Raw genomic sequence first — 15,136 nt, 5'->3', positions numbered from 1 at the left:
GTTAGCTTCCCTAGGCACTAGGAGAAGGGCTTTCTGTCGGTCAGTACGATGCCTTTGCCATCTTTCTGAGCCTCCTTTCACCTGGTGTCATAGGGTGTGGTAGGACATAACCACCGTCAGTTTAGGGAACAAAGAAGGCTCGGAGACTGATGTCATCAAGATTCAGGCACTGTACTGAGTTACCCAAAGTTTTAGAGATTCAAACTGCAGTATTAGAAGATTTAATCAAACTGTCCTGGCATGGGAAGGAGAATGCTCATGGCTGGGTATTCAGACTGTCTCTGTCTCAGCCTTGGGCACCCTTGGCAACAGAGCAGAGTTGAGTGCATACAGAAAGTACTATTTCATATGTCTTGTTGCGGTTTCTTAAAGTTTTTTTTTTTTAATTAACTTTAATTCTAGCAGCTGTTGAGAGTTACTCATAATATTTTAGCGTTCTTAAGAGAATTTAAGACCATTCTAACTCACTGGCCCTTATCGTATCTTGATATTATTATGAATGGAAAACTCATATATATATATTTTAATATAGCAGTTGTGTACATTTCAATCCCAAACTTCCCAACTACCATTCCTGCATGGTTATCATAAGTTTGTTCTCTATTAATCTGTTTCTGGGAAACTCATATCTTAGATATTTACTTGTTCCATATTTCCTCAGTGTCATTTAGCTTTTTGGTTGCATGTACATATATGTGTCTGTTTTACTTTTATGTAGTCATTTAAAATTGTTCTCGAATTTTGTATATTCAGTGGGCAATTTTGCAACATTCACAGGTCCTGTCTATTTAGATAAAATTTTTAAAAGGAAACTACACACCTTATTCCAGCTGTTTGTTGGATGGTTTAGTGTATAGTGCTGTCATGAAATTACCTCTAAGACTATCCCCTTTGTTTCACTTTTAAAAATAATTTGATAAAATGGTATTTTCCAAGGAAAATATGAAAACTGTATTGAATATTATTTTGCTAGACTAAAAGCTCCTGAAAATTTTAATTATAGAATTAAATTTAAGGTTACTGATCTAGTGTAGATTTTATAAAAGGAACATTTATTTTTAGAATTTTGTGATATAATCATGTTTGTATAAGGTAAATTCAATCAGTTCAACAAAGACTTTCCTTTGTTATTGTCACAACTGCCTCTTCTAGTTAAAGAAGTATTAGAGGTAACCCTAAAACTGTTAAATGCTATCTGTGTGTCAGTAGCATCTTATAAAAATTGCAATACATTTATTTTGGGTAAACTCTGCTTCATTAGAGTTTAATATGCTATATGTTATGTATTTCAGAAACTCCAGGAAGGAACTTAATGACATACGATTTGAGTTTACTCCAGGAAGAGGTAAGTTTCAATTGAAATTATTATTTTATTGCTACAGAGAGCATTTCAGAAATTGATTATAAGCATGTGGTTATAATTTGGTATTCAAAAATGCATTCTCTAACAATAGAGGAGGGAAGGAAGGAAGGAAGAAAGGAAGGATTTGTAGTAATTGCAGAGAATCCAAACCAAACCTACTACTGATTGTATGAATTCTAATGACACGTGCTGCACAGAATACACACACTTATAAATTAAATCTATTAGCTCAAGCGTGAAAAGAAGTGCTGGCATGGTGATGCAGGGCCTAAAGGACATTATGATGGGTGTGATGAGATGCGCATAGCAATCCTAATTATGGTTGAGCAACAAACCATGACATCAGACCAAAAGGTAGCATACTTGGCCTCTCTGTTGTCCGTTCTGATTATACAAAGCCTGTGTTGAGCAGTGTCTGGGCTGCTGCTTGCTACAGGCACCACTAGGAGGCTTGGTAGGAACAATGCCAGTCTGGCAGCAGAATGTAATTTTAGTATTTTGAGTAGTTACTAAAATAGCGTCAGGGCTAGACTGGTTGCTCTTTTAGTGCTGGGATGCATGGAAGTCATCGAACCATGTCCTGTTTCTAGGTGTCTCTAGCACCTGGCAAGCACCTGGTACGCAGGAGAATCCCAAGTCATTTTGGTTAACTAATGGATTCAGGCTTTAGAGATCACAACACTAGTTGTTAAACAAAATTGCTATTTCCACTCTTTAGTTCATAACCAGAACAGTCTAAAGAAGTGAAAATCAGGTGCTAATGCTATGACTGTACTGTCCTTGACCTCTGGTTTCAGACTTTTACATGAAAATAGCCTTGATATTTCATTAATCTCATACATTTGAACATATAACACGCTGTAATTATTTTATGTATTAGAACGCCATGTCAAATTTGACTTGATTAAATAAGTTGAAATTCTATGTGCTAAAATTTTGAAAACCTGAAACTTTCCTGACTTGATAGCTGGTCAGTCAGTTAATGGCTTGATCTCCTTGCTGTTACCACCTGTAAGAGGACACAAACTCAAATGCTTACAGGAGCCAAAGTGAATTGTGGGAACCAGAGAGTTCAAAGTACATTCCAGTTCAGTTTTGAACAAACCCTGCCCACCAAACAAAATATGTTCCTGGGCCATAGGTGGTTATGGACTCAGTGGCCCCGATCTCTAGTCTCCTGTAAGCACAAAGATTTCAAGATTTCCAGAGGACCTCCCTGGTGGTCCGGTGGTTAAGACTCTGTGCTTCCAGTGCAGAAGACACAAGTTCAGTCCCTGGTTGGGGAACTAAGATCCCTGCATGCTGTGCTGTGTAGTCAAAATAATCATCATCATCATCATGATTTCTAATGTATTTAAATTCAATATATCTTTTTACAAAAAAACATAGTAGGTTTCCTAACTGATCTTTCTTTCTGGGGGCAATCTTTGACAGCTTAGAGTCAGTCTGTGAAATTGAACTGTTGCCGGTTGCTGTTATCTAAAAGCTATTTCGTCATAAAAATGTTGACTAGCCAATTCTGTGATAAAATCTAACAATTATATAGTAAGAGTTTCAAGTGTAGTAAATAGAAAGAACAGATTCTTATTTTAACAGTATTTTTTTTCATCTGATTGTTTAAGATTGACAGTGGCAATAAAAATCAATTTTTTTCAAAGGAAACAAAGAAATGAATTTCTGAGTTGAGGATTGCTGGGGATAAGACAGCCCTATCTGCATGACCTGGCCCTTTGTGCTGGCTTTGGCAGCCTCGTTTGCCACGGTTAGATTCAGTCTCTGCTTTTGTTGCCCAGACAGAGACCACAGTGCTGACTTCCCGATGATAGCTGGCCCTCCCTGGGCAGTGAGCACAGCCTGTTATTAATAGTTTCAGAAACACCACAGTTGAATCACTGTACTTGTGTGATTACTGATGCTGTCAAGCATTTCAGATGTTGTTTGCACTCCATCTGTGCATGCATACCACATGTACTATGTCTCTGCTATATACACACGTAAATACACATGGCATTGAATATATATATTGAATATATAAAGTGAACATATCAAATATTCTGTCCTCATTTGAGGGCAAACCCTTTGTGTTTATTATGTTGCTGTAATGGTCTAGAAAGCAGAGCATACATGATCATTTATGATTGTTTATGCATCAGGACTGTTAGCTTAATGAAAAATAAGTTATCAGTTACCTCAAGTTTTTGTTCTAAACTGTTACTGACATATTACTTAACATGCATGAAAAATAACTGCTGAATGGCACACACACACAAACCAGGAACATTTCCATTTTTGACCAACGAGCACCACCCATGTGCTATTTTGATATGACTCATTTGGTACCCAACAGTCCTGAAAATAGTCAGAGATGCCACACACTTTAATGATTTGGGAATGTTCTTTGCTTCAGTACTGCTTTAGTGCTAGCCCTTAATGTGGCTTTGTTTGATTATTCCATTCTCATCTGACTTCTTTGATTATAGCTCCTTACTGAAGTGTAAGATCTGATTGGTAACTTTAGAGATGGTGGTATCACATCCAGTTGCTTTAACAGATAGTAGCATGTAACCACTACCTACTGTATGCCTGGTGTCTATGAGGCAGGCACTTTAATTCAATATGCTGCTTTTCCTGAAGTTTCTAGTGGCTTCCAGGAAGATGGAGATTGAGGCTGAATATTCTAGCTGACTTTATAAAGCACATCATATTCAGACTAGAGCCTTTTGTTATGCTGTCCTAGGTTCATGCTGTGGGCTTCCCTGGTGATAGAATAAATATTGCTGGCTTCCCAGCAATAAAGAGTCTGCCTGCCAATGTAGGAGCCATGGGTTTGATCCCTGGGTCAGGAAGATCCCGTGGAGAAGGACATGGCAACCCACTCCAGTATTCTTGCCAGGAAATCACATGGACAAGGGAGCCTGGCAGGCTACAGTCCATAGGATAGCAAAGAGTCGGATACAACTTAGCAACTAAACAACATCAAGGTTCATGCTTTGAGATTGTTTTATCTCTGAGAGAATTTTGTAAGGTGTTTCTTGTACTTCTAATAGTGAGGACAAGGTCCAAGATAAGCCCACCTTAAATGGAATTTCATTTTTTAGTAAGATTCCCGTGTTTTTCTTTTCCATTTCCTTCTTTGATTTCATTTCATCGGATGAGTAAAGTGATAGAATACCACAGTTTCTCTGAAAGTACAAAGAATATACATCAACTCTCAAAGTCTTGTTGGCAGTTTGGAAAATTGAGCCATGTATGAGAGAGAGAAAGAAGGTGCATTTCAAATGGTCTCTGGTTGCCTCGTTATCATCACAGTTACCATATGCTGAGTAATTACTATGAGTCAGACACCAGGCTAAACATATTAAAGCCCACTATGAAAGGTAATTGTACCTTCAGCTACGTGCTCATGTTGAGTATGAGTACACACTTAAACACACAACACACACTAAGCCCACTTACATAGTCATCATATTTGAAACCCATTTTGTGATGAAGGCAGCCTTTGGCATAGCAAACTGTAGTTCAGCTTAGGTGGTTACTTGATTCAGGAGCTGTACTTTCCCAGTTTCTTCTTATCTAACTCTAGTACTGTGTATTTGTAATAATATCAGGCTGCCATGGAGAGCATGCAATCTCCCTTGTGAAAACATCAAGGTTCATAATGGTTCTTTGAGCACGTGGCAATTTATCAGTTTCCCTTTACAAAGTCTTCAAACAGACTTCTCACTATTGTCATGTTCACGATAACCTCTCAATTAAGTAATTTCTGTTATATTCACTTGCTACAGCCTGTTCAATCTCATCTTTATGAGATTGCTAATGCCTGTCAATTATCATTGAGAGGCTACATTCTTTTATTCAACCACATTTTCTAAGAGAATGAGTCTTGCTATCGAATGATCAATGTCATGTTAAAGGATTTTCTTAATAGCATTCATTTAAATAGCTCATCTTAATAGTCCAACAAGCTCACAGGCTGTTTGTACCAAACATAAGGTTGTATCAAACGCTACCTCTTCAACCTTTGCCATAAATTATAACTCAGTAGCTACTAATGATAGGAAAGGATTGATGGTGGCTGGAATTAACCTTGGCAAGAAAGAAACACATTGTCATAGGGACCAGTTATGAGCTAACTTCTAGAGGTGCATTTGAGGACTAATTCAGGTAGTAGACAAAAGGCAAAAATTTCTTGGCTCACCAAAAATGAAGCAGTGATTTTGTAGAACCTCTTTTGAACAAAGACAGGATGCAAATTGTATGTGGCAAATGTATTTCACATTGCTTCTGATTTTTCCTCCTGATAGAACCTGAATTGTTGAAATACACATGAATGATTTTTCTAAATGAAAAGTATATATATTTTACATTGTACTAGATTGTTAATTTTTATTGTGTGGTTTCTGATCCACCTTCATTTCACATTTGGGCAGATACTGCAGACGGCGTTTCTCAGGAGCTCTTCTCTGCCGGCTTGGTTGATGGGCATGATGTAGTTATAGGTGAGTCATTTTTTAATGCATGTAGTGTCATGCATTTTGTTTATATATCAAATGGAACTGCACTTAGAAACAAAAGTTTTCAGAAGGGAATAATTTATTCTGTGAATTTCTGAAATTTCTTCAATTCCTATCTTTTATGTGAAAGAAGTATATTTAAGAGTCATATTTAATTTTCTGTTCCAAAGGCACTTAATATAATTCTGTCCCATTTGTCCAGACATGATTTATCCAATGCAAAACCTCACTTACTGGAGATAAAACAAAGAACCTAGAAAACCGAAAAGTCCATGACCTAGCAAGCCCAAGATACTGTAAATTCCATACACAGAAGTGTGGAAACTTCTGAGGTCCTTTCTCTGAGTTTCTCTATTCTTTGTTTGGACACAGTTCTAATAAACTTAGGTGGTGGACTTCCTAGCTCTTAGAAAAATTCATTCATTATGAAGTTTCAAGGTTGGATGAAACTTAACCATCATTCAGTCCAGTTCTTTCATTGTGTGAATAAGGAAACAAATTCCTAAAGTGATTCAGTGGTTTGTCGAGGGCCTGCAGCTGGGCTATGGCAGAACCACCACACTTTGAGACTGTGGCTTTTTCTACTACTGCTACTTTTTAGAATCAAGAAAAAGCTGTGTGAAAATTGGGGAGCCTGCTAGCTACAGACACACTAATAGGAGCAAGAAATGACTGCTGGCCTCCTGCCAAGGCAGGGAAGGCAGAAAAGCTGTAAGAGGCAGACGGTGTCATCTAAGAAAAAGTGTAGCCTGCATCTACCTGGGGTGGGGGTGAAGGGATCCATATTCTGCAACAAATTCTGAATTTATGAAGATCTTATAATGTAGCTTATTATTGCATATTTATAATGATGACCCTAAGTAATTGAGATGAGTTAATATTTTAACAGTGTTAATTATGACATTATATTCATTATATTTTTAATTATATAATTATAATACTATAATAGTATTATGATAAAACTTTCTTTAAAGTCAAATCAAAACCAGTTCTTGAAATGACTTGGGCCCCTTAAGTGATAGGTTTTAACTTAAAGAAAAATCACTTTATTTTTTTAAGTATGAAATGCTTTATACTTTGCTTCACCTTGCTATACAGCTAGAAACTAACGCAGCATTGGAAAGCAACTATACTTTGATAAAAGCTAATTCCAAAAAATCACTTACTTAAAATAATTTCTTCCTCAGTAATGCTGGAGTGTGTCACTAAGTTGGAGCTTGAGGTAGATACACTTACCCATCAGAATAATTTGTTCCTAGAATCTCTGTAATTTACATCATTACAAAATGAGTTGTTTTATGTAAAAAAGAGTCATAGGGATTTTAGTGAGATGTTGAAATTCTGACTAGAGAATCAGTATCTAAGTTACTGTTATACAAGTATTCATAAATGTAAAGATACAAAGTTATCTTTGTAATTAGAAAAAAGTAAGCTCTTATTCCTCTTAATTATACAGGAAGTGTACACATTGATTTTGCAAAGAAGCTGTTTTTAAAAAATATTTATTTGGCTACATCAGGTCTCAGTTGCATCACTTGATGTCTTCCTTGCATCATGCAGGGTCTTTCTTTGTGGTGCAGAGATTCTCTAGTTGCGGTGTGCCGGCTTCAGAAATTGCAGTACCCAGGCTCTCCAGTTGGGGTGCACAGACCCTGGAGCACGCAGGCTCTGTAGATAGAGCATGGGCTTAGTTGCTCCGTGGCATATGGGATCTTAATTGTCAGACCAGGACCAAATCCGCATCCTCTGCATTGCCAGGTGGATTCTTAATCACGAGACCATCAAGGAAGTCCCCACAAGGAAACTCTGACTCCTCTGCCAAGTGGTGTATATGATTATATAGACATATTTTAAAGAAGATATATATGTGCACACATACATAGAGGGGTGTGTGTGTGTGTATTTTCTCATATATTCTGTCTTTCATACACTTTAAAGCCTTGTGAGGTCCCATGGCTAGCTGAGTTCTTTAGTTTCTGATCAAATGTGAGGGGGAGCTGAGCAATAAGGTCAGTTCTACTTTGGCATTTATTGTAAATTCCATATCAGAATTCTTCATGTTAATCATTCTTTGATAAAGGTAGATTTTTCTCATTTGAAAAAATGAGCACACACCTTTGTGTTTTAGTTCACACTAAAGAATTAAGAGAAAAATTAATGGCTAGATCAAGATACCCTGTAAAGAATATCTTCCTTAAAGAGAGCTATAGTCCATATACAAAGCAGGCAGAATTAAAAATTAATTAACAGATAAAAATTAATCAAGACACCTGCTAGTATCTATTTGACAAAAAGTCGAGGAGCACATAGTCCTTTTATTTAACATGATCTTGGCAGGTGGATGGCTCAGATGGTAAAGAATCTGCCTGCAATGCAGGAGATGTGGGTTCAATCCTTGGGTCGGGAAGATCCCATGGAGAAGGAAATGGCAACCCACTCCAGTGTTCCTGCCTGGAAAATTCCATGAACAGAGGAGCCTGGAGAGCTACAGTCCATGGGGTCACAAAGAGTCGGATACCGCTGAGCAGCTAACACTTTCACTTTCACTTGGTAGGTGGCAGGTAGTGTGGAGAATAAAAGAGATTGATGGGAGGTATTAAGTCACATCTTTATTTAAGCATGATCTTGCTTCAGATCTACAGTCAAATTTAGTGTACTTCTTTTGTTTTGTTTTGTTTTGTTTGCCCCAGGCTCAGCTGAATCTAAACCAGAGGATTTTTGGTCATTGAGTTTTTTTTAAAAAGTGGAAATTAAGGCATAATGCATGTCCAGCTTATTGAGTGTGGTTTAAATATATAACCAGAAAGCTTCTACTTTTTGATGCTTTATTTATTCTTCCCCCAGTTTTTCATTTTGCCTTTTCCCCTTCTTGGAACTGGAGTGTGGAGTGTTGGAGTGAGACTCAGGGGTGTGCAGTTGTTCCTCGTCTAGTAGCACTGAACATCCCTCACAGGGACAGCACACCTAAGGGTGACAATGTCTACGTTTTTCATTTGATCATTGTATCAATTATACAAGGTAGAGAGGACTTGCTGCTTTTAATAAGCATTTTATGAACAAAAGAGGGAGGTCAAAAGAAGTTTCTGGGATACTGTAACTTATCATGGTCCTTGAACTTGGATCCTGTGACTCCAAGCCTAGAGCCTAAGCTTGAATCTGACCCTGTGTATACAGTTAATCCAACATCTTTAGCCTTGAAGAATGGATCCAGATAACTTTAAGTGGTTTCTGTGTCTCTGGAAAAAAATAACTTGCCCTTATTTGTTTTTCTTGTATGAGTAGATGGTTTATGTTGATTATTTGATGAGCAGATGATATGTGTTTAAGTCTGTCCCCTATCTCAGCCGTTCTGTGTTCCTTCTGGCATAATTTTCTTCCCTTTCTACTGATTTGTCCCACCAGCACACGAACATATCTTTATGTCTCCCATTTTAAAGCTTTTTTACTCCACCTCGCATTTCAGCTGTTTCTCTTCATCCCCTTACAATTAAACTTCTCAAAAGAATTGCTGCTGACTTCACTTCTTTTTCTACCACTGTCTCTTGAAACCACTCCAGTCAGACTTGTGACTTCCTCACTCCACTCAGACTAGTTCAGAGCCGTATCTGGGGAAAGCATACACCTAGCAGATGAAATGGGAAATGCAAAGGTAGATATGGCTGGAGTGGAGTGAACAAGATGGAGGAAGAGAAAATCCATGGACTGTGAATGACCACCTGACAGGTTCCTAAATCCAGTGGCTAATTCTCAGTGATCTGTCAGCAGGATTGGGCAGAGTGGACAATGCCCTCCACCGTGATAAGTGGTTTCATTTGATGTTTAAGACTCTTTTCTCTCTTGGTCTTCTCACCTTTTTTGTGTTTTCTTCTTAGTCTTTTATGTCCATTCCTTTTCATCTCTCTGACCTATGAATATTGACATGTCCATAGGCTCGTTCACTGTATTTCTTCACTTTTCTCTAATCACTCACATCCTTGATGATGTCATCTAGTTTATGATATTAACGTCTCCCACTCTCAAACTCCCACATTTCTGTCTCTAGCCCAGATGTGTCCTTTGAATTCCAGACTCATATTCATCTCTCTCTGTGGCATCTTGACACAGAAGGCTCATCACCATCCCAGATTTAATTAACATCAAAAACATGCCCCTGTGGTTTCCTCTCAGTCTGCAACCCGCAGAGGCCTTGCCCCCTAGGTAGGTGTCAGCCCCATCTTTTTAGAATGGAGACAAAAACCAGAGTTGTCTTTTCCTTTTCTTTTTCTCATTCTCAATATCCAGCCTGTCTAAATGACTCAAGATCCAGCCGTTATTTACCATCTCACCTCCCATCCTATTTCAGACTCTTTTCATCTCTCAGTTGAATTACTGCATTCATCTCTTCACTGGTCTCCCTGCTTCTGACTTTGCCTCCTTTCAGCATGTTCTCGTCACAGCAGCCAGAGAGATCCATGTAAAAAGTAAGTCAGATACAAAAGGCCACACACATTATGATTCCATATATATGAAATGACTACAGTATGCAAATCCATAGAGAAAGTAGATCGTGGTTGCCAGAGCTGGAGAGGGGCATGGGAAAGGGGAGTGACTGCTTAGGGGTCGAGGGCTTCTTTTTGCAGTGATGAAAATGTTCTGGAGTTAGAAGTGGTTGCACAACGTTGTGACTATACTAAAAACCACTGAATTGTGCCCTTTCAAAGGGTGAGTTTTATGATATGTGAATTACATCTCAATAAAAAAAATGTAAGCCATATCACATTAATGCTTTAAATAAAACTCTGTAATAGCTTTCCATCCCATATCTCAACGGCTTACAATCCTCTGTATGATCTGTCCCCTGTCATTTCTCAGACGTCTTCCCTCTCTGTGACTGCCCCTCCTCCCCGTTTCACCCCAGCCACGCTGGCTTTTGTACTTGCTCTGCCCTCGGCCAGGATGCTCATTCCCCAGGTTCACCTGGGTATCTCCTAGTGCTTAAATGCTGCCTCTCAAAGGGGCCTTCCCTGACCGGCCTATTTAGAATTCCAACCTGTCCCCAACTCTCTACCCCCATCCTTAAAGTACTTTTCCTAATCTCTCCCCATCTAATTGGCTGTATTTCATTTATTTATTTATTTTTAACTATATAGGATCTTCCCTTGAGCATAAGTTTTTTGAAGGCCAGGATTTTTGTTTTATTAAATGCTATGTTTCCAGTTCCCCAAACTCTACATTTATATAGTTAACCGCTAGAGATAAACATATACCACCTTGAAATATACAAATATCTCATAACACTTTCTAAAGAAGGCTATATGGGATTCTACTATTTTAAGAATCTTACTTTCAAGAGTACAGAAATCAAGTAGCATTTTACAAATATGAAATATAGTCCCTTGACAAAAAGGTTGTACTAAAATATAGTCCAGTTCAATGTAGAACATTGGCATATAGAGGTTTGAGTGATATTTTGAATGTGTATTTTTTTCAGTTTCCATAATATAAAACAGCTAACATTTAAATAGTTTTTAAAATCTTTTTTCCCTATCAGAATTTCCTCTTGAATCAGAGTAAATGCTTAGGGCAATATAAAAATCTGAATAAAAGCAATAGTGTATGTTATGGAGCAGTGAATGTTATGACTTTTACTATAATGTAGTGAACATAATGTTACAAAAAAATCTTCAGTACCCAGCTTCAGGGTAATCTGTCTTTAGTGTACGAACCATCACAAAGCAGAATTTAGACTGAGGGACCAGTGTAGTGACATAGAGTGATTGCTGTCATGCAGAAGCAGAGCAAAACTTAAATGCAGTGTTTATGGTCTGAAATCATGAATTCACTTCAGTTGGGCTTCAGTGCAGCACTACCTTAGGCAGGAAACAAAGTACGCTTAGACTTGGTGTACATCAGAACTGAGATTGACAAGGCTTTGGGTGGATGTTGGTTTAAAAATATGAGTTAACTTTGCAAGATGCAAGACAAGATGCGTGTATGAATTTGCTTCTCTTTCCAGACTGGCATGGATGACAAGTGGAAATAAACCAGATCTCAGTACCCAACACAGTTGTTTCAAAGATGGACCTCCAGTGAGACAGCTGAGAAGGTTGCTTCCTTAGCCTCCTAGCTCAGAAATGGTCCATTGGAAGTTTTGTCAGCAACAGAAGCAAAGGGGAGAAAACACATAAACAAACTCATATGTACCAAAGACAGCAAAAGTTCTGAATCCTCTTCAGGTCTTGTGATACATGGTATTTTTGAGTCTTTCTTGGATAAGTGTTAGGACCTCAGCAATAGAAGGAACACTGATGCGTACGTTCAGCTGGCCAGTTAACCTTTGCTGCCCAGCCACTCCTGCTCCTGATGTTCGATCTGCAAGGCCTGATGTAGCATCCAGGGTGTGACAGTGAGTGAAGCGCTTGGCAGCTGCCTTTTGGGAAAGTGCCCACTGACAGCTCTTTGCTGGGTTTTTAATACCACCGTTTCCTCGCTTTGTAACAACATATGTCTATTTTTTTTTCCGCTTTAAGTGGGGTTGAGAACCAGATGTTGGCATTTCTGTTTCCTGAGAAGGGAGATGTGTTTCTGCATTTATTTATACAATTTTCCTTTGAGAGATTTTGAGCCTAGCTGACTAGTTAGGACTCAGTGGAAGCTAATATTAGCTATATACATTCTCATAAGGTCTCTCAGTGCACTTTTGGACATTCTGTGCATGTCCTTGGCATGCTCTTTTGCTGCACATGGAGAATCCTGTTCAAAACCTGTCTGCCTTACCGTGTGTAAAATAGATAGCTAATGGGAAGCTGCTGTATAACACGGGAGCCCAGCCTGGCACTCTGTGACCACCTGGATGGATGGGATATGGGGGTTGCTCAAGAGGGAGGGGATGTGCACACACATACATGCAACATTGTAAAGCAGTTATCTTCCAATTAAAAAGAAAAGACTTCCCCAAAAACCTGTCTGCCCTTTAAGAGTCACTGTGAATGCCACCTCCACGAAGCCTTCTCTGATGCTCACCTCCTCCCTAATGAAATCTGAAAGACAGCTTTTCCTCGCCAGAAACCCCAGAGAATGGTTTTTACCTTTAACGACACATGTCTTTCATCCTACTGTACTCCCAGAGCCTACTTTCTCTTTGTGTGGAGGTTGAGTGCACCTTTACAGCAATGCCTGTTTTTCTGGGGGTGGGGGTGGGGGTTGTTTTTGTTTTTTTTTTAATCTCTACTATGCTTGCCACACATAGGCATTTAAATATACTTCTGTATAAATCAATACATTTAATTCCATTTGGGAAATTTAACACTGGAGTTGTTCATGAATTGATGACCTGGGCAATATAAATATTATGGCACCCTCTCAAAACTGAACAATAATTCACCATGATTGATTTTTTAAATTTAGTTTTTTTAAAATTTTTGTTTTTTAACACCAAAAACATTTTGTATTGGGGTATAGCTGATGAAGGGACTCAGTCATACGTATAACATGTATCCATTCTTCCCCAAAGCCTGCTCCCATCCAGGCACATACCATTGAGCAGAATTCATGTCCTCTACAATAGGTTTTTGTTGGTTATCCATTTTAGAAATCACAGTGTGTACATGACCTTCCCAAAGTCCTTAACTATCCCTTTCCCACTGGCAACCATGAGTTCATTTTCTAAGTCTGTGAGTCTCGGTTTCGTAAGTAAGTTTATTTGTATTATTTCTTTTTAGATTCCACATATAAGGAATGTCATGTGATGTTTCTCCTCTGTCTGACTGACTTCACTCAGTATGACATTCCAGGTCCATCCATGTTGCTGCAAATGGCCTTATTTCATTCTTTTTAATGGCTGAGTAATATTCCATTGTGTGTATATCTCTGTGTGTGTTTACAATAGTCAAGACATGGAAACAACCTAAATGTCCATCAACAGAGGAATGGATAAAGATGTCGTGTATATATATATATATATATACACATATATATATATATATACACACACACACACACTATTGTAAACAGTGCTGCTGTGAACATTGGGTTGCATGTATCTTTTGGGGCCCTGTTTTTTTCTGGATATAAACCCAGGAGTGGGATTGCAGGGTCATATGGTAGCTCTATTTTTAGTTTTTTAAGGAACCTCCATACTGTTCTCCATAGTGGGTGCATCAATTTACATTCTCACCAACAGTACAGGAGGGTTCCCTTCTCTCCACATCCTCTCCAGCGTTTGTTGTTTGTAGACATTTTGATGCTAGCCATTCTGACCAGTATGAGGTAATATTTCATTGTAGCTTTGATTTGCATTTATCTAATAACTAGTGATGTTAAACATCTTTTCATGTGACTATTGGCTATCTGTGTGTCCTCTTTAGAGAAATGTCTCTTCAGGTCTTTGGCCCATTTTTTGAGTGGGTTGTTTGTTTTGATACTATCAAGGGTCATAGTTCAGTTCAGTTCGGTTGCTCAGTCCTGGCCCAGTCTTTGCGACCCCATGAATCGCAGCACGCCAGGCCTCCCTGTCCATCACCAACTCCCAGAGTTCACCCAAACTCATGTGCATCAAGTTGGTGATGCCATCAAGCCATCTCATCCTCTGTCATCCCCTTCTCTTCCTGCCCTCAATCCCTCCCAGCATCAAGGTCTTTTCAAATGAGTCAACTCTTCACACGAGGTGGCCAAAATATTGGAGTTTCAGCTTTAGCATCATTCCTTCCAAAGAACACCCAGGACTGATCTCATTTAGGATGGACTGGTTGGATCTCCTTGCAGTCCAAGGGACTCTCAAGAGTCTTCTTCAACACCACAGTTCAAAAGCATCAGTTCTTTAGCGCTTGGCTTTCTTCACACTCCAACTTTCACATCCATACATGACCACTGGAAAAACCATAGCCTTAACTAGACGGACCTTTGTTGGCAAAGTAATCTCTGCTTTTGAATATGCTATCTAGGTTGGTCATAACTTTCCTTCCATGGAGTAAGAGTCTTTTAATTTCATGGCTGCAATCACCATCTGTAGTGATTTTGGAGCCCCCAAAAATAAAGCCAGCCACTGTTTCCACTGTTTCCCCATCTATTTCCCATGAAGTGATGGGACCAGATGCCATGATCTTAGTTTTCTGAATTTTGAGCTGTAAGCCAACTTTTTCACTCTCCTCTTTCACTTTCATCAAGAGGCTTTTTAGTTCCTCTTCACTTTCTGCCATAAGGGTGGTGTCATCTGCATATCTGAGGTGATTGATATTTCTCCCGGCAATCTTGATTCCAGCTTGTGCTTCTTCCAGCCCAG

The 15,136-nt window shown here is 38.8% G+C and overlaps 1 protein-coding gene across 16 annotated transcripts in view; it reads left to right on the top strand.

Annotated features, from left to right (window-relative positions):
- Window positions 1-15,136, top strand: part of STK39 (serine/threonine kinase 39) — a 320,679-nt gene that overhangs the window by 253,454 nt on the left and 52,089 nt on the right. For 8 of the 16 annotated variants that reach the window (XM_086355955.1, XM_086356077.1, XM_086356086.1 and 5 more), the window contains 2 exons: window positions 1,293-1,345; window positions 5,794-5,862. In XM_086355955.1, the coding sequence (XP_086212081.1) occupies window positions 1,293-1,345; window positions 5,794-5,862 (122 nt within the window). The other 8 variants (XM_086355969.1, XM_086356049.1, XM_086355989.1 and 5 more) reach the window with 4 other exon arrangements.

This window comes from Bos grunniens, chromosome 2, assembly GCF_055505025.1.
Source record: "Bos grunniens cultivar Pamir isolate PY7600 chromosome 2, Bosgru_T2T1.0, whole genome shotgun sequence".
NCBI classification, from domain to species: Eukaryota; Metazoa; Chordata; class Mammalia; order Artiodactyla; family Bovidae; genus Bos; species Bos grunniens.
This window is presented reverse-complemented; position numbering and strand designations above follow the sequence as displayed.